A 25,417-nucleotide genomic window follows, 5' to 3' on the forward strand; every position below is an offset into this window, starting at 1 on the left:
ACACAAGTACATAAGAAGAGCACCAAAACAAATATCTGGTTCACAATATCCTAATAAAATTAAAAGCTGAAATTACTTGAGCAAAGGGATATGGTGGTGGTGGTGGTGTGGAACATAGTGGCATGGAATTTCATATGCTTAGTACCAAAAAGCAATCATGTGAAACAGTGGTACCACCACCACCTCCTCCTCCTAAAGTTGTAATTTCATCTATTTTTTTGGGAATATGTGGACAATTTGGTACACTTTGCTACACTCCACATAATAAGTAGTCTTAAAATTCCTTTTCTTTTACTCTTCACATGCTCACTTTCCATTTACAACCAAGACAAAATTTGGTTGGACTTTTGGGGTAACCCCCTCTTCTATATCTCATTTTTTCTGGCTCTCCAAGGTTCTAACTTTAGGACCTAGCTCTCAAAATTTATTATTTATTTTTACACAACAAAAATTACAACTTAACACAAATAGTACAGTTACTAATCAATGAAACACATCGTTAAGAAAATTATTGATCACTGAAAAAATACACTTAGATAAAACACTTCTTTTTATCAATTTGTCCAATCCACAGATAGTGTAATAAATTCATGTAAGTATATAATACAAAAAATATCATGTGTAGAATACTATTATTAAAAATAAGAGTATCAATATCTTTTTCCTAATAATTTCTCGAATCGAAATTTGATACAGCCTTTAAAGTAAAATCCAACCGTTATTTAACACTTAATAACCCCACTTTTGTTCTTTTTGCTCCTCAATAAATTGTTATTATTATCTTGTGCACACATATAAATAACATATTAATATTATTATCTTTGTGAGAATTTGTACATGTTCCACTCTGTTGTGTTCTGTTTTGATGGCTTCAACTGCTTTCAACGACAAGAATGGAAACCCTGAATTGTCAAGGCAGGAAATTCAGAACGCCATAGCCAAAGCTGTGGAGCTAAGAGCACTTCATGCAACTTTGATGAGAGGGAACACCACATCCAATGCTAGATTCCCTTCACCTTCCCCTGTTTCACGCCCTGTTTCTCATTTCTCTGCTCAAGATTACCCTGTTTTCACCCCAGTATGTTCCAATTCGTAAAGTTGCCTTCTTTTTTTGTTCTTCTCTTCTTTTTCTCAATTGGGTATGCACAAATTCATGCTATCAAAGATATTTTGTTCAAAGTAATTTGACAGTGTTTTCGAAATGTGTTTGTTCTGTTCTTCGTGTTAGAATTTGTGGAATTAGCAATAATTATAAACCAGATTTCGTTTTTGTTTTGGTTTTATAATTTATTACTACTTATCATTCTCTTTTCTCTTGAAGACTTGAACTATGTCACTTGTGATGTTGATAAAAGAACATGCCACTGTTGTGGTAGTTATATACATAATCCTTACTTCGCTTTTTCTTTTCTTTTTTTTTTTTCTAATTTAATATCTATGAGATAATTAGTGTAATTTCAAAATTAATATCCTCTTTCTTTTGTTCTCCTTTTTTTCAATTTTGATGATGGGTTTCTAAATTTGGAAAAATCATTGACAGAGCTATGAGGATGATCCACTACCAGCTTATAATAATCAGAACCACTTGAAAAGCCTGACAATTTCAGATAGTTGGGATGAGAATGTTCTAGAACACACCATGGAAGCAATTGTACCATATTACAAGGAGAAATCAAGTTCAAGAAAGGGACTTCCTTCTGGTTTTGCCAACATAGAATCTCACATATGCGCAGGCGCTGATGATAGCAAATCTGCAACCAGTTCTTGTGCAAATCACATAACTGTTCTTCAAGCATCATCACCTGCCAATGAATACTTGCAGTGTAGAAGGAACAGCTTGGAGGACTTCAATTCTGTATCGTCGTGCAATCAATGTAAGCCGGCTGTCATAACAAGCGAATTTGAGACTGCAAGGACCAGCAAGAGTTCCACTAGTGTTGTCCCGGTCACGGATTCTCATTCGTCTATTCAATCTCAACAGAAAAGCAAGGGGATGATTTCTTGGTTGTTTCCTCGGCTAAAGAAGAAGACTAATAAGAATGAGAATTCCCCGAGTCGCGCAGAATCTGAGGATGTTTCTCAGGTTCTTAAGGACTTGGGAATCATGTCTATTGAGTCATTGAAGAAAGAGTTGATGGAAGCAAATGAGAATAGAGATGTGGCCTTAATGGAGGTTTCTGAGATGAGGTCTTCGCTCGGCGAGCTGAAACAGAAACTGGAGTACTTGGAGGGTTATTGTGAGGAGCTTAAGAAAGCCTTAAGGCAAGCAATGCAAGCAAGGGATTCTCAGCATCTTTGTGAACAACAGCTCAATAATCCTCAAACGGAGAAAAAGTTTGATAAAAAGGGAGGAAATTTGATGCCAGTGAGCGAGGAAGCAATGGTAGAAGGATTCTTGCAGATAGTATCAGAGTCAAGATTATCAGTAAAGCAGTTCTGTAAGACTCTTATAAACAACATCGACGAAACTGATCAATCTTTGACACAACATTTGAACTTGCTTCTTCAACCATATAAGCTTTCCTTGAGTGCCAAGTATTCCAAGGCAGTATTATACCACTTTGAAGCTTTCATAAACCAATGTCTCTACCAAGACTTCGAGAATTGCGTGTTCCAAAAGAATGGCTGCCCAAAACTGCTGGATCCGCAGCAGGATCAGCGAGTGCAGTTCTCATCATTTGTTTCCCTTAGGAACTTGAGCTGGAATGAAGTTCTAAGAAAGGGAACAAAGTACTACAGTGAAGAGTTTAGCAAGTTCTGTGACCAAAAAATGAGTTGTATTAACACAACTCTAAATTGGACTAGACCTTGGCCTGAACAACTCCTTCAATCTTTCTTTGTGGCAGCAAAATGCATGTGGTTGATGCATTTGCTTGCATTTTCTTTCAATCCACCATTGGGAATTTTGAGGGTTGAAGAGAATAGAAACTTTGATCCTCATTACATGGAAGATATGTGTCCAAGATCTCAGGGTCCAAGCAGGGTTAAGATCATGGTGATGCCAGGGTTTTTTGTTCAGGATAGGGTCTTGAGGTGTAAAGTTATTTGCAGGTACAAATCTGTAGCCTAAGTTAACAGTTTGGAAATAGTTTTTGTTTTCACATTGAATTTTTTTTCCCCTTGCTTTTTTATTTAATCTCTGTCATTTTCAGTAACTGTAGCTAAATGTATAAGTAATGGTTTGTTCAAATTGATTTAATATTCAGTCAAATGTATGTCATATTAGTATATTACTGTATACACTTCTGTCATAAAGAATGTACAATAACCATGTTAGGAAACTGAATGTGATGATCAAACTTCATTTATTTTTCACTTCTCAAGTTTTCTCAACACAGTAATTTTGGATTTTCAGTTATACGACTAAAAAAAAAATTTCCTGGGTAAAAATTAATGAAACAAACACTTCCTTAAAAATAAAGTGGAAAAATCATCTGTGATTCACGTGGAACTCAGAATTCGACGTGTTTCATTATTATCTTTTCCCATCATCAAATAAAAAGAAGCTTTCCAAAGTTCCTAACAGAAACAACATAGCCAGAAGCGATGTTGCAGCAAAAGCCAAAGCTTGATTAGTTTAGGAATTTAATACTACGAACTAGTTGCTTTAAGTACAGATGGAGAGTATGATTAACGTCAATCAATAAAATATTAGATTAGTTTAGGTTTGGTACAGCGTTTCACACACTTTCATGATCAATAATTTAAGGGCATTAGAGTGCATAACACCCAATTGGGGACCTCTATTACACGTTTGTCCTTTAATACTATATCATTGGTGCAATCATAGGCATATTCACTTTGCATCTTTCAATGGTGACTCAACCCAGCATTTGATGCAAAGTCAATTGTTCAAATATTTCTCATCATTAAGATGAGAACCAGAACCAAGTGCCAAAAAATGTCTATGCATGAGGAACAAGCTCAGTTCTTACACTAAGAAAGAATGAAATTCTAGAACATCAAAGTGAGGCCAAATTAGGGTGCATCTGAACATTCACCCTCACTCCACCAGAAGCTAACTGAGAAACTTGTAGTTAGGGACCGCACATAGTGCCACCACTTTGGTGGGATATATAACATATCACCTTCCTCTAAAATACAGTCTACAAATTCCAAGTCTTGCACTTTAGGAAACTTCCTTTCATCTATGTCATCTAAGTCAACCTTCAAACAAAGAGATAATTCCAATCAACATGGGGAGACATTTTTCGAAATAGCAACAATAATAAACACAAATAAAATTATAAGAAAAAGAATTATCAACACCTGATATATTTGTATCCATTGTGCAACATAGAAGATTCATGGACAAAATTTATTTTCCATACACACATTTAGCACGATTGACTGGAAATCAACATGGAAATCCTTCTTTATACTACAACCCCATCCAATCCAAATTCTATATTACTTTTTCGTAGCAGAAGTCTAATGAATAATAAGCATCGGATTTACAAAAGGAATATTTTCATTCACAATTATCCATTTTCATAGTAGATCTGCGGTTAAAAAATGCAAGTACATCACTTGACTGCCAGGGCAATCTGTGGCCTGTGCAAGGATAAAAGCTCAGACACATAATGTGAGAACAGAGAAAGAAGAGAAAAAGAAAAGTTAGGACAAAAAAGAAGAGAATTACATTAATGAAATACTTCTAGAGTTTTCAGCCATTCAGATTGGGATGCAGTCATAGTGCTATGCTTCCAAGCAAAAGTCATAAGCAGACTGCATGGAAGGTCAATCAGTCATATAGTTCAACAAACAAAATACCTGGCTGGAATTGGTACGCATTGTCTCCGAGTAGGGATAAAGTTCCTCAGACAAAGATGCTGAGTAAAGCCTAACGTACTTCTTTCCAACAACCTGAAAGCATAGAGCATGACAATAAATACATTCAAAGTGGTGCGCAGTAATCCTTGGAACAATATGTCTATTAGTATGAATTATAGATGAGGCAATTTTCTCTTTTCCATTAATAAAAAGGAACATTTCCTCAAACAATTTAAATAACAAGGATATTACATAAACCCCGATATCATCCACATATATTAAAGGTTTTTCTTAAAATGAACCATAGTAAGTCTAAAAATCATACTTTAACTAGCGAGAGGCACATCAAGAAGTCCATCCCAACGATCCAGAAGACCAGAAGACAACTTTATTTAGGGTGTGATTCTAGTTGGAGTTCAGAAGGGAAGGGAAGGGAAGAGTTTGAAGAGTTTGAAGAGTGAAAATCAAGACCTTCCCTTCCCTCTTTTACCCACGAAAAGCAAATCTCACAGATCACAAACATCACCTTAGTAATGCAAGTATATAAATGACATAATAAATTACCTGAGCTAGTATGTTATGATGTGGATCATGGTGTAATGGCGTTACTGTTCCAGCTGGACCAAACCAAGCATTGAGAGATCTTAGCTCCCCTCCCCCGGCAAAACAATAGTCAGGAATAAAGATATCTTTCCGAAGCTCATTTATCTGCCATTTCAATAATGTCATTTACTTTCATTATTAGTATGCAATATGGCAAAAGTCTGAATTGGAAACAATCTAAATTCATCTATAAGTACTTGATCAAATAATGGATGCTGGGCAAGATATGTAGGACCCCCTGGAGAACCACCATTGGATTTTATACGCTGAAGCAACTCTGAAAATGTGATTAGCTCTTGCTTCCAGTCTGTACATAAATAGTTCTTGCCAACCTACAAAGAATTTTGCATTTACCCTTTTTCTTTCAATATTTATGGATATTGAAAAAAATATGTATGATACATACATAAGTTCCACTCCAAACCCCCACCCTCTGTGTGTTTACATGTTTGGCTGTGGAATTCCTGTAGACAGCTAAATAACTTCAACAGTCTAGTTTGAGATGCATGTAGCATGAGATGCATAACAGGGAACTTTGAAAATGGTCCTAGAAATTTTGAACAAGGCAATTTGGGACCTAGAAAAACAGAGTATACAAATGGACCATATGCAATGCACATAGATTATTTGCATGAAAATTCCTAGTGGGTACAAAGGATCATCAACAAGATATTTATTTTAGTTTACCTATAAATGGAAGATGAGCAATTACCTCGACGGGAACTGTACGATCACCAGCAACTCTCAGTAAATAGTCTATGTTGTTCCATTTCGTCTTGGCCGGCCAGTGAACCATACAATCACTGATGATAACCGGTGAACCAGCCAGGTAATGATCTTTCAAGAACTTGTCCAGCGACAAACCAGATCTCTTCTCCACAATCTTAGAAGAAAGGGACTTGATAGGTAAAAGTTGGAGCACCTACAGAGTAAAATGCTATAACATAAACATTAGAAAAGCCATATCACAAATGTAAAGCCAAATTTCGAAATTTGTATTCAAACTAAAGGATTAGTATCCAAGATTTGTATTCAATTGCTCACACTATATACGTAAGCGCAAATTATTACACTCAATTCCACTAAGATTTGGTGAAATTCAACCCTACTCTCCTCTCTATCTCCAAAAATATACATCGACTTTTCCTAAAATTTAGGCAATAATACTCTAGGGACCTATATGTTTGTAAATATAGCACTAAACATCCTATAAACATAATAGTAACTTCCCCTTGAAGGGGTTCAGGGGAGACCAATTTCACATTACAAAAATAAATAGCACGATGTGTCGTTGTGTAAACTACCACTATTCTGGCACCATTTTTTATTTTGTTATTTATTTTTTTACATTGCTTAAGTTGTATTTGGCAGTTATTTTAGCTGCAAAATAGTTTTAGGGCTACATTGATCATTTTAGATTCTCAAATACTAAAATACTGCACATTTGCAAGAACATGATAAAAATAAATAAAAATTGGAGGAAGGACCTCACCTGAGACACATGAAATTGCGGATGAACAAGGCTTCGTTGCTCGGAGTTGTTGACCGAACCTTCTTGGAAGCTTCCCTCAGAAACCCTACGGGAACTCTTGGCTCTCTCTGAAACCTTCTCGATCGCAGAGTCCAAATCCTTTCTGAGAAGCGTCCCTCCCATGATGATCCCCATGTCAAGAACCCTAAGCGCCTCCTTGAACTCGCCGTTACCGTTGTGGTGCCTTGCCACGTGGAGGCATGCCATCGAGTACGCGTCGCGCCACACCGGAAGCACCGACTGCCACGGACCTGAGTGCAGCTGCTCCCACGCCATCTCCAGCGCCGCCTCCGCGGCCCGGACGTCACCGGTCGCCGCCAGCGATGCCATTCTCACGTAGGCGTAGCCGCCGTGCTCCGATATGGTTTGGAGGAGCTCCGCTGACTCCATGTCCAGTGTCGGCGTGTCGAAGTCTCCACCGTGAGGGGTGGTGGTTGACGACATAGTCTGCGGCGGCGACGCGGTGGAGAGAAAAGCTCCGGCGCGTGGTTTTTATAGGAGTGTTGTGGTGTGTCTGAGTGTACCAAAAAGTGATTGATATTTGGACACAACTTTGAGATATTTCTCTAAGTATCTTAAGACTCATAAATCTTAATTATTCTAAATTATTTATTGACACTCTTATATAATCTCATCTTATACTCACCAAAAAAATCTTATAAAAAAATTTCACACTGTTTTTCAATAAAAAATTCATGTTAGTTTACATAAAAAATCAATTTTAAATTAATAATATGTATAAAATATATATTAAAATATAAAAATAAATAATTTATGTATATATATATCAAATATGTTGATTTTTGTGTATATAATGTTTTTAATAAAATATTTGTGTATATTAATATAATAATATATAATAATTTAATTTTAATGTATCGTTAAAATAGTTTTACATGTATATTTAATTATATAATATGGTAAAATCTCAGGTTAAATCGACTTCATGTGAAGTTGATATCTAAGAGCCGTTAGATGAAAATTTAGTTAAATCAGTCAAATCATCTAACGACTCTCAGATATCAACTTTACGTGAAGTCGACTGCATCTGAGTTTTCACCATATAATATTATATCATAAAAGATAATAATTTTTTATATTGATTACTTAAAATATAAATATTTTAATAAAGTTATTTCTTTTAAATAATGATCCAACTGATAAATATGAAATATAATCGTTTTATTAATATAATAATATAAATATTCATGTAAAATATCTTTACGTTAATAATTAATTTAATTTTTATCGTACAAATAAATTGGTGGAGATGGAGAGATATTTTTTTCCTCTACTTTTTCCTATGAATAGTGGAAATGGAGATATTTTTGTTTTTGTTTTGTTTTTCTGTGCGTTGAAGACACACCATCCCTTTTTTTTTCCTATAGGTTTTATATCACAATTATTTAGTCTATTTAGGATTTGAATTCGAATGAACTTTCTAGCAAGACATACTTTAATTCTTGAGAACCGAGGTTAAGATAGACTAAATTTGTTAGGTGAGTCCATTTATTTATTTAAATAAGTAAATTTTATCTTTAAAATTAAGTTTATTTAAATTTTAAATTAAATATATTTAATCTAACTAATTCAAAAAATAACAAATTAAACCGGTGATTCATTTAATTCTTTCAAATTAAAAAAAACTAACTAATTCAAAAAATAACAAATTAAACGGGTAATTCATTTAATTCTTTTTATAATTAAAAAAAAACTTTCAGCCAATATTTTTCATGATTTGGTCCTGAAAATTTAATTTATCAACTAAAAAGATACTATTTGTTTAAAATTTTTATTTAAAAATAATATTTTTATTAAAATATTATTTTTAAAAAATAGAATAAAAGGATAAATGAGTTAGCTTGAATAAATGGTTAAATTAGTTCCCAAAATATTACTCATTTTTTTAAATTAGTTTTTGAAATATTTTTTAATCAAATTTTTCCTTCAAATATTTTAAATTAGTCACTTTAATTCTTCCGTCACTTCCATTGCAAATGACATCGAAATTTGTTGATATGACATTTTTTAAGTGACATCACAAGTCGCAACACATATCTAGTAGTTCTAATTGGCAGTTAACATGATAAATTTATAAAATTAAATTAAATCAACTTCAAATTGAGAAATTCTAATACCTCAAGTTATTCCTTCACTTAGATTTTAATTTGATCTAATTTCATAAATTTATTATACTAATATTCAATTAAGACTATTATGTGTATATTGTAGTATCACTTTAATAAATTTTAGCACCGTCACCAGTTTGATGGCCTAGTCTATTCAAGATTATTATTATTATTATTATTATTATTATTATTATTATTATTTTCAGGTACAAAGATATTTTCTTATTTGGTGTTATTTTCTTATTTTTGTCGAAATGCTAGCATTGCAATATTAAGGTAGTGGAGAACACAATACGGGACACGGTGTCCATTTATTACTCATTCATTATTAGCGAATGAATGAATCACATTCATGAGTGATGTGTCTTTTTCTTTTGTACAATAATACTACTAAAGAAAGCAAAAAACTCTGCCGATATTTGATTATTATTCATGTTATATATGCAGATAATAATAAATACAATCTTACTGCTATGTTACTAACAGTATTTCTGCCCACTTTTATTTATATTTATATTTAATAAAAGTATTTTTATAGATATGTCTAATTAAAATATCTTTTTTTATAGCTGTATTTAATAAATATATTTTTTAAATATATTTTTTATATATATCTTTAAAATATAATAATTAATTATTATTAACAATAAATTGACAGATAATATGATGATGCCTTATACTTTTCCTAATAAATATCATTTACATGATTACCAAAACGATATATTTTGTAAGAGGCTGTTGCTTTCTTCAAGATATCAAAACTCCGTCTTCGATCTCGTCCAAGATTTTTCACGTATTGTTCATAAATCAAAAGGGTCCGTACAATATATATTTTCTCCAGAAATAAATATTCCATATATATAGTAATAGTGTTATCATAACTTCATGAGTGACAACAATTAAATCTTCATGAATACGTTGTACATATTTGAACACACAATATAAAATTATAACAAAGGTTGAAAAAATCAAAATTTTACATAAAATTATTAAAAGAATAAATTAAACACATAAAATATAAAATTATAACAAAGTATTTGATTTTATAAAAATATTTTATATAAAAATATTATGAATTGTTAATTGATTAGTCAAATATATTTAACCAAACATATCAAATTACCTAACAATTCGTAACATATACTATTTTCACGTGTCAATTTATAACAAAATATAAACTACAAAATTATCAGAGTATATATTTTTTTAAAAATCAGTTAATTAATTTAAAATTATAATATTAAAAAATTATAAGAGTTAAATAAAAATTTTAGTTAATATGATTTTGAATTAATTTTAGGTAGTAAAATATATATATATATTTTTTGGAAAAAAAAAAGTTTTGGAAATTGAAGGAAATGATGTTGTAATTTGTCATTTGTATTTGATGGCGGTGGAAAAGCTGGACCAAATCCAGAACATGATATTTCACAAAAAATGAAAGAAACAAAAGAACAATTCTGAGAACTGTACTAATTTGCAGGTGACCTTTTAATTTCCACTACTATTCCTATTCACTGTACAACCCACGCAACATCACTAATCATTCTCAGTCCATACCTATTCCAGAAAAAAAAACAATTAATACTAATAGTATCATTCATTGGTTTTAATTACTAATTAATATTCTTTTCATGTGTTCTACAATACTAAAGATATATATATATATATATATCTATTTCTGATTATTTACAATAGCAAGCAAGCTAAGCATATTGCACAAAACATGCCTTAGAAGCCATTCAGCAAAATGTACATCAAGTAGAATAATAATAATATAATAATAATAATAATCAGTAGTGTTCACCATCAAAGAGAGATATATAACAAAGTTAAGCTTTTACTTAATAAAAAATTAGTAGCTAACTTTAATTAAGGGCGTAAAGGGTTGTTGTTGTGATGAAGAGGGTCAGGTCCCGTTGGGACTTTTCTTGTTGAATCTTCTACTACTCTTCCAACACTAGGATCAGCTCCATTATTCCCAAATCTTCCAACCTAAATAATAATAATAATTAAAAAATTATGGCCAAGGTGTTCAAAAATTTGAAAGTTTAAAATCATCATTGCATATATGTATTTTTTTACCTCTATGCTTGTTGATATGGTCTTGCCTCCTGCCAAGTTTGCTCCATATACACGACCTGAATATCAAACAATAATTATTTTTTAACCATAACAAACCCTGAAAAGAAAAAAAAAAAGAGTGAAGAGTGAAGAGTGAGTAGTGGTTGTTGAACTCACTTGAGGTAGAGGGTTGAGCAAAGAGTAAAAAAATCACCAAAGTGAGGATCATCGCCATGTTTGTAGACATTGTTTTTTATGAGAAGAGACACAACCTCTTCAAAGTGGTGGTAGTAGTAGCAAACGTTACTACTAGACAGCACAGAACAAATGAAGGTTTTTTTTTTTGTTGTGTCTTTTTTGAAAATTCCTCCTTTTTAAACCTCTTTTTTTATTCCCTTTCTTTGGGGCAAAAAATAAGGGGATGCTTTTCAGTTTTCAGGGATGTGATGTTGATACTGTGTAAGGAACGGGGGCAAAATGGGTTCTGTAGAAATTAGTGTTTTCCACAGTGATTGGAGGTGAATTTACGGTTTTAGGTCTCTTGATGTTCCAAAATTACAAATTGAAAGAGATATTTTTTTAGGGGTAAAATTGGAAAACTTTGGGCCACGTGTCATTTTTAGTTGCTACGCGGCTGAACACTATTCCTAGGTAATACGGGACGTTTGACAGTCAGGTACGTGTCGGAAGGACATCCTCGAAGGATTGTTGGCGGCGTGAAATGAACGGACACGTGGCTCTTTTCTATTGGTAAGAAGGCTAGAAAGGCTTGGTTTGTTCTAGTGTGGGCCCACCTCCAATCATTTTGGGTGGGCCCAGTTTCATCACGCCATTGCCGTGCTGCTACTCCTTTTTCTTCTATTATGTGTCTCTCGCTCTCTCTTTGAAGTTGAACCCTTCAAATGGCCAACGCCTTTTTTTTAAATTATCATATGAATTTAATTTTGATACATTTTACATATATATTTAATTATTTAATTATTTTTATATTAATTATATAAATGATTATTAAAAAAAATAAAATTATATGACTATATAAAATATTTTATACTATTAATATATTAAAATTAAATTTTTATTACATAAGAGTATATGTTTGTCTTTTTTGATAAATTTCTTCAACCCAATGCTCTAGCTTCCAACTAGCAATGGATACATGTCACATGCGATAAATTGCATGATGCTATTTTATTTTAACTGAATTAGTTTTTCTTCTGAATTTTATACTTAAGAATAACAGTTAACTAACAGTAGTAATGATTAAAACTAACAAATGATTTTCTTAGTTTTAAAATAATACGTTTATTGGAAAATAAAAATAAAAAACTTAAAAATTAAAAAAGTTAATATTAATTTCAAATTTTAATTAACATGTATCTTAAAAAGATTCTGCTAAGGAACCAACTTATAGTATAATCAATTATAATTAATTAGTTAAAAAAATATTATTCATATACTAAAATCAGTTATCAATGTATTTCTGTATAAATATATATATAATTTAATTTATTTTTAATATGTATTTATATTTTAACATATATTTTATACTAGTTACAAAAAAAAATAAAACAACTTCCCACTACTCCTATTTTCTGGGATTTCAAAATTAAAAACAAAGAAGAGTTAACTGAGTTGGCTTATACTATAATTGGTCCCTAGAATTTCTCATCTTAAAAACATATATTAAAATTTAAAGTAAAAATAAAAATAATAGTAATAATATTAACGTGTATTTTTTTATTATATATTAGATAAACTCTTAGTTTAATCCATAATATTATTTTAGTTGGCGAAATAACACTACTTACAAGTTACAATATGAGGTTTAATTCATTGCTAACAATAAACTATTTTTCAAAGTAGAATAGGACTGGCATATATTGAAGGGTGAAGCATTATTGAGATTCTTACAAACTTAATAGTACAATGTGATCCCGATTGGAATCACTCTATAATGTATCAACTCTCAATTAAACAGTGGTACATAATGTAAATTACTTATACAAACAAGTTCCTAAGTTAGAAATCCCCAAATTGTTTATTGTAGAATCTCATGACTAAGGTAGCTCTAAATACGAGCACCAACTGTTTGCACAAATTACCAAGTGAAAGTGGACAACTGTGACAGTACTAATATTTCACCTTGACCTTATGATCTCTTCTTTCATGGCAAGAGATAGAGCACCAAGATTTCCCTCATTCTCCAACTGCACACCAGGCATGGCAACAGCCCTGCTACCAACAAAACCATCTTCTCCAATTTTGATATCTCCAAACTTCACCATTCCTCCTTCTTCCCCTTCATATATGTGTCCAAACAGCAATGCTTCTTTTCCCACACAGCCACCTCTTTCAATCTTCACCATTTCAGGATTCAACAATGCTCCATTGCTATCCACATAAACTTCGTGATCCGTTTCAACATCTGCACCCATCAGCTTCATATACAACACAAGAAAATATGAGCCATTTGTCATGTCCATGAAAAAGTCTCCAACAAGTGTTCTTATGGCTTGCCAAGTGCTGTCCATGGTGATCCTTGTGCTCCATATGGGAACTTTTTCTCCAGATTTGTTCTTTCCTACAAGAACCCTTTTGGCTATAACACATGCCAATGCAGCTAGAGTGCCAGAGAGAACCCAAACCATAGGGAAAAACCAATGCAACGAGAGATTCATGGCATTCTTTTTGTGAACAATAAGGTCCAAAGGTGCAAAAACTGATAAACCAACCACAAAATAAGGCAAAAATGTTTGCATCAAGGGTTGAATGAAGAGTACTGAGAAACTTTGATACCATGTTCTGGTCAAGGTAACTTTATCTGAGTCCTTTTTATGCAATGTTGTCGCCAAATTGTTAGCATTCTCGTTACATTCAGTGTCCATCTCTTCTATATTTTTATCAGAATTATTCATTGTGTTTCTGATAACTGGTTGGGATTGTGATCCAATATAAACACCACCCTCTTGGAGTATAGAGTACATTGGAGCAACTGAAAGTGCACCTAGAATGACATTCTTTTGGACAATAGAACCTGGGAGAATTAGGCTTTGACTGCCAACAACTGAATTATGCCGAACTTCAACTTTTCCAGAAGTATATCCACTGGAAGAGTAAAAACCAGTAATTATCTTGCTGAAATCTCCTAGATGGACACCATCACCGATTGTCATTAATTCTGGCTTTGAAATGGGATTGATTGCTCTAATGGAACAATGCTTGCCAATTTTCGCACCCAAGAGTCGTAGATAAATACAGAAGGCTCCTGTTCCTGAGAGAAGCTTCGCGAATCTAAGGTGGCATGACATGGTGACTTGTTGCTTAAGCCAAGTTCTGTATTGGTTTTGCTTTATACCGGACATGATGAGGAGATGGGAGAAAGCGCTGCTGAGAGCTATGAGCACAAGACCATGAAGTAAGTAGGCGCCGGCAAATGAAATGGCAAAGGTTATTGGATTTGATGGTACATCAGAAAACATGGTAGCATATGCAATAATGGTGAAGGGGATCCAGTGGAATGCACCACATAGGCAAACAAATGAAAAGTGTAGGAATGATGGAGATTTCTTGGAGAACCATATATACATGAAGTAGGTAATAGCTGCAGCTAGTGAACTGAGAAAGCTAACAAGATAGATCCCAATAAAGTGGTAAAAGCTAGGAACTTCTGCATTCTGAAATTCAATATGAAAATTGTTATAGATATTAGTGTGTGACAATTGATCATCATTTTGTATTCCCAAGAAAATAAGAGAAAACATTATAGAAAATGCATACTTGAAGAGTACTATAAGGTATTTTTGTAAGCAGGGTCTTATTAGAACATACCTTATCAACATCACTAAGCTTAGCAGATTTGAGCACAGGCTGGCCTCCTTCAACCTTTTGCAAGGCCTGTACCTCAGCACCTTCTTCAATAACACTTCCTTTTTGAATAACTGCATAAGGTCCAATTGAGGAACTTCTGCCAATCTTGATAGCACGGAGACTTAGAATTCTGCTTTTTACCTCATGACTTTGAACCAAAACACCTTCTGCAATGACAGCTTCATCTCCAATCGAAACAAGACTCGGATCGGTAATGTCAACTGTATCAAGCAACACTGAGGATCCAATCCTTGCACCAAGCATCTCAAACCAGTACTTCAAAAACACAGTTCCTCTGAGGTGAACTGCTAGAACTTTAGAAGAAATCTCTTGGACCTTATATAATGCCCACCATTTGACAAAGTCCATTGAATACAAGGAGATTTCGGAGACAAGAGCATAGTTTGGCCTCAAGAAAGAATTTCCAAATAATGAAATGCAAATGCAAGTAACAGCAATGCAAAGAATCCAAGCAATAGGTGCTAAAGCAAGGGAAACCAAATAATTTGACCAGGGTATTCCATCTACTGATATACTGAAACTTGGGATGAAGCTTAGGAAAGCATTGATGGATATATAAGCTGGTGAGGCTAGCATGATGGAAATATAAACAAGTGCTATAACTTGAAGTAAATGGATACCAAATCGCTTAGATGTAGATACCTCTTCAACCAGTTCAGTAGAAAAAGTTTCAGCTTCTGGAACATTGGTTGGATTGCTTGAAAGCTGAGGCTGAATCTTGGATAGCAGATCCTCAGAGAAGTTTGCCAATTCTAGAATGTTTGTTGCAGTGAAAACATCAATGGCTGCAACTGGTGTTCCAAGGAAATCCGAGAGCTTTTGAGTTGCTTTAACCACACCAATCGAATCAATTCCATAGGATGTTAGGTTATCTGTAACTGAGATGTTGTTGATTGGAATTCCAGTTTGCTCAGAAATAAGGCCCTTCAAGAATTCCACAATGTCATTCTTACTGATCCTTTTGCTGGCTGCAAGTGTTCTTCTTACTAGCCGGGGCCTCGGAGTATTCCCTTCGCCACATGTTCCGGTAGTATATGATCTCAGCAAAGTTTTCTTCAATAGAGTCTGTGGACCTTGTGGAACCAAGTTCAGAGATTCATCTGCAAACTGCTTGATACATTCAAATCTCTTGATTTTTCCAGATGTTGTTTTGCTGATTGTTCTAGGCCTGACCAGCTTAACAGAAGCAACACCAACTCCATGTTCTTCAACCACACGAGTCCGAATCTTCTCAATAACATCTTTGCCAACTGGTTTTCCATCTCTAACCTCTGCAATCACAACCAAGCCAACCTGATCAGAGCCATCTGGCATGGAAATCCCCTTTGCAGATAAGATTTCCTCCGGGACACCAATGACAGCACAACAACCAGGCCGAAGCAATTCTGAGGAAGTCTCAACTGTCTTCTCAACATCTGCAGAGTAGATGTTCCTTCCAGCAACAATGATGAGATCTTTGATTCTTCCAGTGATGAACAGTTTTCCATCTATGATTCTTCCCAAGTCTCCTGTTTTTGTGTAGTAACGGCCAGGATGATTGCGAAGTTTGTTCTTGAAAGTATTCTGACTCAATTCTTCCCTTCCCCAGTATCCTATTCCAGCACTTGGGCTACTAAACCAAATCTCTCCCTCCTTTCCATCCTCTTGAAGCTCTTCACATGTCTCCGGATCAACTATTCTTATGTCAATATCTTCATTCTCTTGCTGAGTATATCCACAACAAACTCTTCCTTGCCAATCAACAATGATAGGCTTTCGTTCCCCGAATGCGCAACTAACAAAGACACAGTTTTCTGCCAAGCCATATCCAGGAGCTATCACCTTTTCGGATAATCCAAAAGGATTAGTCAGCTCAACAAATCTTTTCAAAGTCTTTTGTCTCACCGGTTCAGCAGCAACCATAAGAAAAATCATGGATGAAAGGTCTAAATTCCAAAGCTTGTCTTTGTCAGACTCCAACCTTCTAATCACCAACTCAAATGCAAAGTTTGGGCCAGCACTGTGAGTTGCTTGATATTTGCTCATAGTTTCAAGCCATAAGAGTGGTTTCTTGATAAATGTCATTGGCGAAAACAAAATCGCCGATCCACCACTGACAAGAGATGTAAAAAGTCCCCCAATCAGTCCCATGTCATGATACTGAGGGAGCCAACTCACTAGGACTGTTCTTGATGTGCTCCTGTATCTACTTCTCATTAACTTCACATTGTGAATAAGGCCACCATGAGTGATCATAACTCCTTTAGCATCACCGGTCGAACCAGACGTGAATTGCAAGAAACAAATATCACCAGGCTGAGCTTCTTCACATTGATCATCTAGACCATTCAAGGCCAAACTTTTTGAATTCTTGACCCAAGTATCAGTGTGCAGCCATGGAAGATTCGGCCAGCGAGCTGAGGACTTCCCACTTTTCCCAGTTAATGAGATAAAATTTTTCAATGAACCTGCCCGGACGGCCGAGTGATAAGCAGCTGTTGACAAAATTGCCACAATGCTGCAGGACTTGGCAATGTTTTCAATTTTTGTTAGTGCTTGTCCACTTCTTTGCATTGGATCCGGAGGAAGAACTGGAACTGGTATGACTCTAGCTCTTAGGCATCCAAAGAAGGCGTCGATGAAGTCTAGACCAGGCACATAAACAAGAAGAACCTTGTCCCCAGGCTTGATAACCGGCTTTTGGCATGTTAAGAGCTTATGAGCAATGCAGGATGCATTAAGATGTTGTTCTGCATAAGTCCTCTGGCCTACCGGTGCGCCTTCTTCATTAATCCAAGTGTAAAGTGTTCTGTCTTGAGTGATAGGATGAGTTCCCCATTGCCTTAAATAGCCATCCAAAGTAGGCAAATTAGGAAAATGCACTCCTGGCAATTCACTTAACTCTTTAGGATCCATTTCTTGGCACTCAGTTCTCAATGGAAACAAACTCTGCATAAAACAATCTTCTTGTAAGTGCAGCTCTATTTGGAAAAGAAATAAAAATAAAAATTTGATTGGTCATAATGTACATAAATGGTAATTTACCTTAGTATAAGGATACATTGGCAAATCACTGCTATTTGCAAAGTTCTTGCATATTAAAGCCATGGCATAAGATGAATTCCTCTCTGTAAGCTCAAATGCCATAAGGCCACCTACATAGTAAGTATTCCTTGAACCTTGAAGTCCTGATTCCAACTTTTCATAGAATCCATCTTTCATAGCTGCATTCAAAACTCCATGATTTAGAATTCTTGTTAGGCTAAGGAAAGTGAATTAAGAAATCAAATAAACAAAATACCTTGGCTACTAACATGAGGAAAATACTTAAAGCGCCGTTGAAGAACGACTTTCTGAACCTCTCCCCCCATGGATTCTACTGTCTTGATTGCAAGCTTTGTGACGGCAGGTCCTTTAATATCAGTAGAGTTGCCATAGGACCAAAGCAAGAATATGTTAGTGTCTGCATAAAATTTTTGAATTGCAACCGGATGTCCAATTGTGCTAGGATCTTCCATGTATTCATTGAAATAATAAAATCCAACAGGCAAATGATCAAGTCTGTTAATCTTCAAAACAGTAGTGTAGTAGTCATTTGTTTCTACTTTGCTGAACAAATCTTTTTCAAGATCACTTGTATCCATTACTTCAGGTTCACAATCTGCCACAAGATTTGTTTACTTAGTTACTATATCAGATAAAGAAACAAACAATGTTACTCATGGAAAATGTGAGAACTCTACAAACCTGTGCAAGTTGAAGGCAATGATCTATAAGTTCTTCCATATTTCAATGGAAATGAACCAGAGATTATGATCTTATCAAATACCAAAGTTTCAACTCCATTTAAGTTCTTGACATTAACTGTGACACCATCAGAGTTCCTTCTAAGTGTCAATACTTCAGTGTTGCAGCAAAGTTTCAAAGGAAGTGATTGAGCAATCTTCTGCCAAAGACTTGTATATCCGTCTCGAAACCTTCGGATTTTTCCAGCCATGGAGGTTCTAGTGAACTCATGAAGGTATGCATAAGGAATATCTTGAACAAAGCCATATCCTGAGGCAGTGTAGCCATAAGCCACAGATTTAGGAACAGATTTGAGTCCATGACATTCAAGATATTCTGGAGCCAACTCTGGAGCAATGTCACTCACTCCATGCACCCCAATTCTACCAGAATTCTTCACCTTTTCCTGGTTTCACAAGGAGAAGTAAAAACATTACTTTTTAATTTTCAAGTTAAAGTACTACATATTATTTTTAAGTAAATCCATTCTTAGATCCTGAAATATATTCTATATTCCTTGAAAGATAAAATGTATAGACTTTAGTCTTCAATAATATTCATTTAGCACTAAAATCTTTGAAAGATACTTTAATCTTTTGAAGATTGACATCTATATATCTTAATCTTCAAAGTGATAAATGAAAATATTTTAGAAGCAAAAGCATAGTTTCACTCAATAGTTTTTAACTAACAGTAGAGATTAGAGACAACAAACTAACCTGAATTTCCAATGTAAGTGACATAACAGATACATAATCATCAGCAACTTTAATATCTTGATATTCTCCATTGGAAGGGTTGATAATAGCAAGCTTGTGAGAGTCTAATTCTTCTAGTGCTGAGCCTGTCTCTTTTGCCAAGTGAAAAATGATTGGAGCACTGCTTGCAGCAAGAACTTGCCCACCTAGATCATATACTTTTCCTGTGTACATATTTAAATATAGTCAAAATTGTCACTTAGGCAATGTTTACTTAGTAAGTGTCTATGAATAGAAAAATAGACAAATATTGTCTCAGAACAGTGACATAAAAATTATTTGTTTTTTTTTCAGAAGGTTTGTATTTTTATTGTGACTTGTGAGATATATATTATAACTATAAATATTACCTTCAATGTCTACTGATTCACACATGCCACCAACTGTGTGATGCTTCTCCAAGACTGTGACATTCTTGTAACCAAGCCTGGCAAGTGCATAAGCTGCTGATAAGCCACTTGGACCACCACCAACTATTCCAATTCTTATGCCTTCTGGGAAGGAAGGGTGCAACTTGGAAAATTGGTCCTCTATTGGTACTTTAGGATCCATGTTTCTTGAACCAACTTAGTTCAAAACTGCCTTCAAACAATTGCAAAAAGATGCAATATCAAAAACTAAAAATGCTTATTTAGTCCTTAATCGGCACAAATATGTAGTATGAGTATTTAACACATATCAAAATCATTTAAAAGAAGATCAACTCAAACTAATTCACATTATCACAAGTATATACTAGCGAGCTACATTATGGTTAGAACTTATTAGAAGATTGACAACACAGACAAAATTAAATCAGAGTCTTAATAAAGTTGACATCCCTTAGTGGTAAGAACTAAGAAGTATGCAATGTTCTACTATCAATCTTCTAGTATTGATCAGCTTGGAGAACACTTAACTGTATTAATTACAATGTCATTGTCAGCACAAACTCTTTGATCTTGAACAACATGTGCATGCATGAAAAGCTTAAAAGAAAAGCTATATATATATATATATATATATATATATATATATATATATATATATATATATATATATATATATATATATATAGACCTATACCTTGAGTGATTTGCATGCAATGCAACGTAACACATTTAAGTTTTCTAAATGTCTAATGAGGGAAGTGTAAAAGTGTCAGAGTAGAAGATACTGAACTCGTTACACTGTATTGCTCTTTAATTTATATATATATGAAACAAAACAAGGGTCCAAATAAGTTTGACAAAATCTTTTTTAGAGTTTTGACAAATTTGATATGTTATATATGTTTTTGTCTCAATTTTAATAACGATGATTCCAAGAATACAATCACCGTTTGTCTCCACATAAAGGAACATACGAATATTCCTCCATAGATTCCCCATTAACACATTTAAGAATCCGTCTTCATCATGTGAATTGAAGAAATACCAACGACTTAGTATTATAATTTTCATGTATATCCATCCATGTAATTTCAATAGTAACGTTTAAACATTCTTGTAAAAAGAAAAAGATAAAAACAACCGTCGAAGTATCATATATATTTTATAGTATATATAGTATTGTATTTATATACGTAACATTATTTTTTGCATGCAGACCATAATCTTGAGGGTTTCACAAAGGGACACACGCACAATTACACTCAAATGCAGCTTATTATTAGGTTATTAGCTTGCAATGAAAGAGCACAAGTAGTAATTTAATTGCAAGAGTGGGATTATGCTTTTTCTTGATACGAATCACCGCGAATAATTGCTGCCTCTTCGAGGTGCATAATAGTTATCAAGCGGAACTTCCAACAAGTCTATGTCTTTGATTTGGTGGAAATTCAGGTGCAGCACTAAATTATCATGTGCAGCACTACAATTAACTTGATATGAAATTGATAAATGACTGTTAATTAATTTGATAGATTTGACTAAATTATCATCTAACAATTTTCAGTTATCAATTTTACATAAAGTTAACTACACTTGAGTTTTTACCCTTTGATTTTTTGTTATTCATTTATCTTGTTTAATTTTGATGTGATCGTATTATATACATACAATTAGGGTTGGAAGTGAGTCAAGCCAGCTCATGAGCCAGTTCGAGCTCGATAAGCTAAGCTCGTGAGCTAGTGAGCCAAGCTTGAGCCTGAAATTGAGCTCATAAATTAAATGAGCGAGCTTGAGCTTGGATAAGCTCAGCTCATTAGCTCGTGAGCTGGCTCGATTATATATATAACAATCTTAATTATTTAATATTTATATTTATTTTTTACATATAATTTTAATATAGGACATAAATAAAAAATTTATAATTTATTGATAGATAAACAATATATAAAATTGATCTTTTCAAATATTTTTAAAAATATATAAGTTATATTTTATTGATATAAAATTATAGATTATGTATTTATGTTTCTCTTATTTGAGTCAGCTCGTGAGCTCGAGCCAGCTCGTAAGCTTTTGGTGAGCCGAACTTGAGCTTAAGAAATAAGCTCAATTGTTAATGAGTCGAGTCGTGAGTCAAGCTCAATTTTCGTGAGCCGAGCTTGAGCTTGGTCTAGCTCAGCTCAGCTCGGCTCACTTCCAGCCCTACATACAATACAATGGTGTTGGTGAAAACAATGGATGCACAAATTCTAATATCTAGTGAAAAATATTAGGGGGCTAATATTTTTAATTAATATTAGTTAATAGAGGCCTACTACACAGAAATACAGAAATACACCCAAAAAATTACAGAAATACACTTAAAGGATTACAGAAATACACTCAAACGGTTATAGAAATTCACCCAAATGATTATAGAAATACACTCAAAGGATTACAAAAACTACACCCAAAGGATTTAAGAAATACACCCAAAATTCGTTGAAGTATACCTTATGCATAATTCAGAACTCTTTCTCTTTTTCCTCCTTATCTTCTACTGCTTCTTTTTCTTCAAAAACGATTTCAGAGCTTGATGTCAAAAAACAATGAAAATCGAGAATAACGAAAAAAGAAAACAGAGAGAAAAGCACGTAAATGAAGAAGGAAAAAGAGAAGGCAAGCAACGAAAGAAAAGAAGAAGAAGAAGAAGAAGAAGAAGAAGAAGAACGTGCAGCAAGAAGAAGAAGATGATGCAGTAAAATTAAAGAAGAAGAAAGAGAAAGCAAGAAACGAAAGAAAAGAAAAAGAAGAGGAAGAGGAAGAGGAAGAAGAACGTGCAGCAAAAAGAGGAGGTACACTGAAAACAGTTCGAAGCGTGTTAATATAGATAACTTGTAAAGACTTGTATAAAAAAAATACTTGTATGTGGAGAATTTCTCTAATATTAGTTAATATTTTATTTTTATATTATTAAAATTTAAAATTTAATATTTAATATTTAAAATTAGTTAAATATTAATAAAAATAATAAATTTCATAGATAAATTTAGTATTTAGAATTTATATTAGAATTCTCTTCTATTAAAAAACACAGTGTATGTGTGAACAAAAGTGTAAAATTTGTATAAAAAATGCTAAATATTTTATTAAAAAATATAATATAATAAAATTATAAAATTGAATATCCACTTTAGTCTAATCAAGTATCTAATAGGATATGAAGTGGTAATTGGAAAAAATATTTTATTTTAAATAAATTCTTTCAAAAGAAAAGATAACCACTTTGATCAAACTACATTCTTGATATAAAAATACAAAATGGTAATTTGTGATATTCTACATCTAAGAAATCAAATTTCAATTACATTTACATACAATACCTATAAAATACTCAATTAAATTATGTAAACACTCAATAAAAATACAAAGATACCACAAAGTACAATATCAATCTTCTCTAACTAAAAAAAAGTTATTAATGACTCAGTTTACAAAATAAATATACAGACACTGTATACATACAACAAATTTTATAATTTTCTCTCTAACACTTATTATATTATTTAATAGGGTGAATATTCCATCCGACTCCTGACAATTATCTCGAAAGGACAACAAGGTCCCCAAGAAAAAAAAAACATCCAATCCAACCCCTCGCCTTTTTTTTTGCGACAGATTAGCCCCTGTACCAAAAAAAACAACATTGACTTTTTTCTAGCACAGGGGCCTCGTTGTCCTTTCAAGGTAATTGTCAGGGCCCGGATTAATTTTTTTTTTTTGTCAAGAGCCTCGTTGTCTTTCAAAATAATTGTTAGGGCTGTTTTGGATTTTTCTCTATTTAATAACTTTCATTTATCATATTAAATTAGGCTAGTTAAACTACTTATTTGTACTAATTCATATGTAGTTAAATTATATTATAAACATGACAACTTGTGGTATATTATTAATTTGCATAGTTCATAGGGTGTAAGTTGATTTAAAATCTTTGACCAAGTAACTTTTTTTTTCTTTTACCTTTGAATATAATTAAACTTTGTAACTTATACACCTTGTAATAATATTTTTCTTTATCTAACTTGTATCATTATTTCCAATTTGTAGACAAACTAAAATTGATTTTGATTTCTTATCATCTTAAAAATTGAAAACTCTTTTGTAAATAATTTGTAAATATTTTTGTAACTATTCATTAAGCTTGAAGGCATGTCTTAATTATGGTAGATTAATACATGTGTGGAACACTCGAACTTGTCTAGAATTTTTATTATAAAAGGAGAGAAAAAAAAAAAAACAATAATGTTAGTTAACTGAATATTTATTAAAAAAAAAAGAAAAATTAATTTTCAATTTTTTTTCGACCCTATTAGCCTTAAATAAAAAATTAGAAGCAGAAAGAAGAGGCCCTGGTACAGATTCTTAATTGATGGCTATCATTAAAGATGTTGAAATCATAGTCCAGTTTCTACTTGAGGAAGTTTTGGGACCTCTTGAGAAATTAGGAACAAAAACATCTAACCAATGCTTGATGAAATGACAATTGAAGAATGTAAAATCACAATAGAGACTTAACTTTGAAGGAAATAAATTGTTGAATTTCCTTTTAGATATCTAAATAACAAACTCTATCAACTTTATACATATTTTTTGAGAAATGAAGGTGTATAGCAAAATCTCATGAGGGGGATAAAATAACTTAGTATAGGTAAGAATTAGAGTACTATGGGGAGTACATTTTATCTCCTATGTATAGAGTTAAACTCTAAAATGGTTTTTGAGATTGGTATCATGTACTAAAATCGTTCCTGAAATTTCAATTACACTAATTACGTCTTTGAGATTGATAAAAATGCACCATATTAGTCTCTGACCCATTTTCCATTAACAACGTGATGACATAATTTGATAACGTGGACTGTAAGTGACACGTGTCACTCTATGATTTGGTCACGTGTAATGATATGATGATGTGGTGACTAGTAACACATGACATGCTGATGTGAATGGTTGTACCACGTGTCACAATGTTATTTGGTCACTGTCCGTTTGTGTCACGTGTCGCAACAGTATTCGTTCACGTGTCATCCATTATATCATCATTGTAGATGCACCAAATTAGTCCATCACTTTGCATTAAGTGACTCATTTTAGTCCTGAAATTGAATGTCGTGCACCAAACTAGTCCTTTCACCAGTTTTTTCTCATTTTTTTCTATAAATTCAAAATTCTCAATATTTTTGAATGCATTAATTTCAATTCTATTTTTTCACATGTTAATCAAATAAAAGTGCTTTTATAAAATATTTTTTCTCTTGCGAATATCCTAACCGTTGACTTGGAGTTGAGGTGAAGCCGTGAAGGCATTTCAAGCACCTTCACTACCATCTCCGACCTCTTTTAGTGCTTTTATAAAATATTTTTTCTCTTGTGGATACCCTTAACCGCCGTTTTGGAGTTGATGTGAAGGCATTTCAAGCTTCCCTCATTACCATCTTCGACTTCTTTCGTCTAGACTGCAGAGGTCGGAGATGATAATGAGGGTGCTTAAAGTAC

General features: G+C 33.2%; 4 protein-coding genes across 5 annotated transcripts; 1 reads left to right on the forward strand and 3 right to left on the reverse strand.

Moving 5' to 3' along the window:
• Window positions 1–304: 304 nt before the first annotated feature.
• On the forward strand, window positions 305–3,211 carry LOC107629004 (IRK-interacting protein). The gene is made up of 2 exons (XM_016331670.3): window positions 305–1,078; window positions 1,541–3,211. Exons 1-2 carry the CDS (start codon window positions 866–868, stop codon window positions 3,068–3,070), a joined length of 1,743 nt encoding a protein of 580 aa, XP_016187156.1. The 5' UTR covers window positions 305–865; the 3' UTR covers window positions 3,071–3,211.
• Window positions 3,212–3,630: 419 nt separating this feature from the next.
• JMJD5 (2-oxoglutarate (2OG) and Fe(II)-dependent oxygenase superfamily protein) lies at window positions 3,631–7,514 on the reverse strand. Of its 2 annotated transcripts, none has more exons than XR_001617897.3 (6): window positions 6,869–7,504; window positions 6,089–6,298; window positions 5,574–5,708; window positions 5,338–5,481; window positions 4,643–4,866; window positions 3,631–4,167 (listed from the first exon to the last, which is right to left on the reverse strand). XR_001617897.3 is itself a non-coding variant. In XM_016331668.3 (6 exons), the coding sequence occupies exons 1-6, from the start codon at window positions 7,349–7,351 to the stop codon at window positions 3,979–3,981; spliced, it is 1,254 nt and encodes a 417-aa protein (XP_016187154.1). In that variant the 5' UTR covers window positions 7,352–7,514; the 3' UTR covers window positions 3,631–3,978. The 2 variants fall into 2 exon arrangements, 1 of the variants encoding a protein (XP_016187154.1); XM_016331668.3 differs by having other exon boundaries at window positions 4,774–4,866; window positions 6,869–7,514.
• A 3,105-nt stretch (window positions 7,515–10,619) lies between these two features.
• Window positions 10,620–11,539, reverse strand: LOC107634088 (uncharacterized). The gene is made up of 3 exons (XM_016337667.3): window positions 11,278–11,539; window positions 11,122–11,177; window positions 10,620–11,031 (listed from the first exon to the last, which is right to left on the reverse strand). Exons 1-3 carry the CDS (start codon window positions 11,345–11,347, stop codon window positions 10,909–10,911), a joined length of 249 nt encoding a protein of 82 aa, XP_016193153.1. The 5' UTR covers window positions 11,348–11,539; the 3' UTR covers window positions 10,620–10,908.
• A 1,679-nt stretch (window positions 11,540–13,218) lies between these two features.
• LOC107632312 (uncharacterized) lies at window positions 13,219–20,063 on the reverse strand. The gene is made up of 7 exons (XM_088509485.1): window positions 19,862–20,063; window positions 19,473–19,675; window positions 18,715–19,159; window positions 18,269–18,628; window positions 18,013–18,191; window positions 14,889–17,916; window positions 13,219–14,767 (listed from the first exon to the last, which is right to left on the reverse strand). Exons 1-7 carry the CDS (start codon window positions 20,061–20,063, stop codon window positions 13,239–13,241), a joined length of 5,946 nt encoding a protein of 1,981 aa, XP_088365611.1. The 3' UTR covers window positions 13,219–13,238.
• Window positions 20,064–25,417: the final 5,354 nt, after the last annotated feature.

The sequence above is a fragment of the Arachis ipaensis genome, chromosome B3 (genome assembly GCF_059453495.1).
Source record: "Arachis ipaensis isolate K30076 ecotype BB chromosome B3, ASM5945349v1, whole genome shotgun sequence".
Taxonomy (NCBI): Eukaryota; Viridiplantae; Streptophyta; class Magnoliopsida; order Fabales; family Fabaceae; genus Arachis; species Arachis ipaensis.

Excerpts from the sequence above, each read along its gene's own strand:
- LOC107632312 (XM_088509485.1), bottom strand. The coding sequence starts at position 20,063 with ATGGATCCTAAAGTACCAATAGAGGACCAATTTTCCAAGTTGCACCCT. Across the intron at positions 17,917-18,012 it reads CAATGTATCCTTATACTAAG|AGTTTGTTTCCATTGAGAAC; the intron begins GTAAATTACCAT and ends TGTTTTATGCAG. Across the intron at positions 14,768-14,888 it reads GCTTACAAAAATACCTTATA|AAGTTCCTAGCTTTTACCAC; the intron begins GTACTCTTCAAG and ends TTCAGAATGCAG.
- LOC107634088 (XM_016337667.3), bottom strand. The coding sequence starts at position 11,347 with ATGTCTACAAACATGGCGATGATCCTCACTTTGGTGATTTTTTTACTC. Across the intron at positions 11,178-11,277 it reads TGCTCAACCCTCTACCTCAA|GTCGTGTATATGGAGCAAAC; the intron begins GTGAGTTCAACA and ends TTTGATATTCAG. Across the intron at positions 11,032-11,121 it reads CCATATCAACAAGCATAGAG|GTTGGAAGATTTGGGAATAA; the intron begins GTAAAAAAATAC and ends ATTATTATTTAG.
- JMJD5 (XM_016331668.3), bottom strand. The coding sequence starts at position 7,351 with ATGTCGTCAACCACCACCCCTCACGGTGGAGACTTCGACACGCCGACA. Across the intron at positions 5,709-6,088 it reads ATCGTACAGTTCCCGTCGAG|GTTGGCAAGAACTATTTATG; the intron begins GTAATTGCTCAT and ends AATTCTTTGTAG. Across the intron at positions 5,482-5,573 it reads AGCATCCATTATTTGATCAA|ATAAATGAGCTTCGGAAAGA; the intron begins GTACTTATAGAT and ends TTGAAATGGCAG.
- LOC107629004 (XM_016331670.3), top strand. The coding sequence starts at position 866 with ATGGCTTCAACTGCTTTCAACGACAAGAATGGAAACCCTGAATTGTCA. Across the intron at positions 1,079-1,540 it reads ATTACCCTGTTTTCACCCCA|AGCTATGAGGATGATCCACT; the intron begins GTATGTTCCAAT and ends AATCATTGACAG.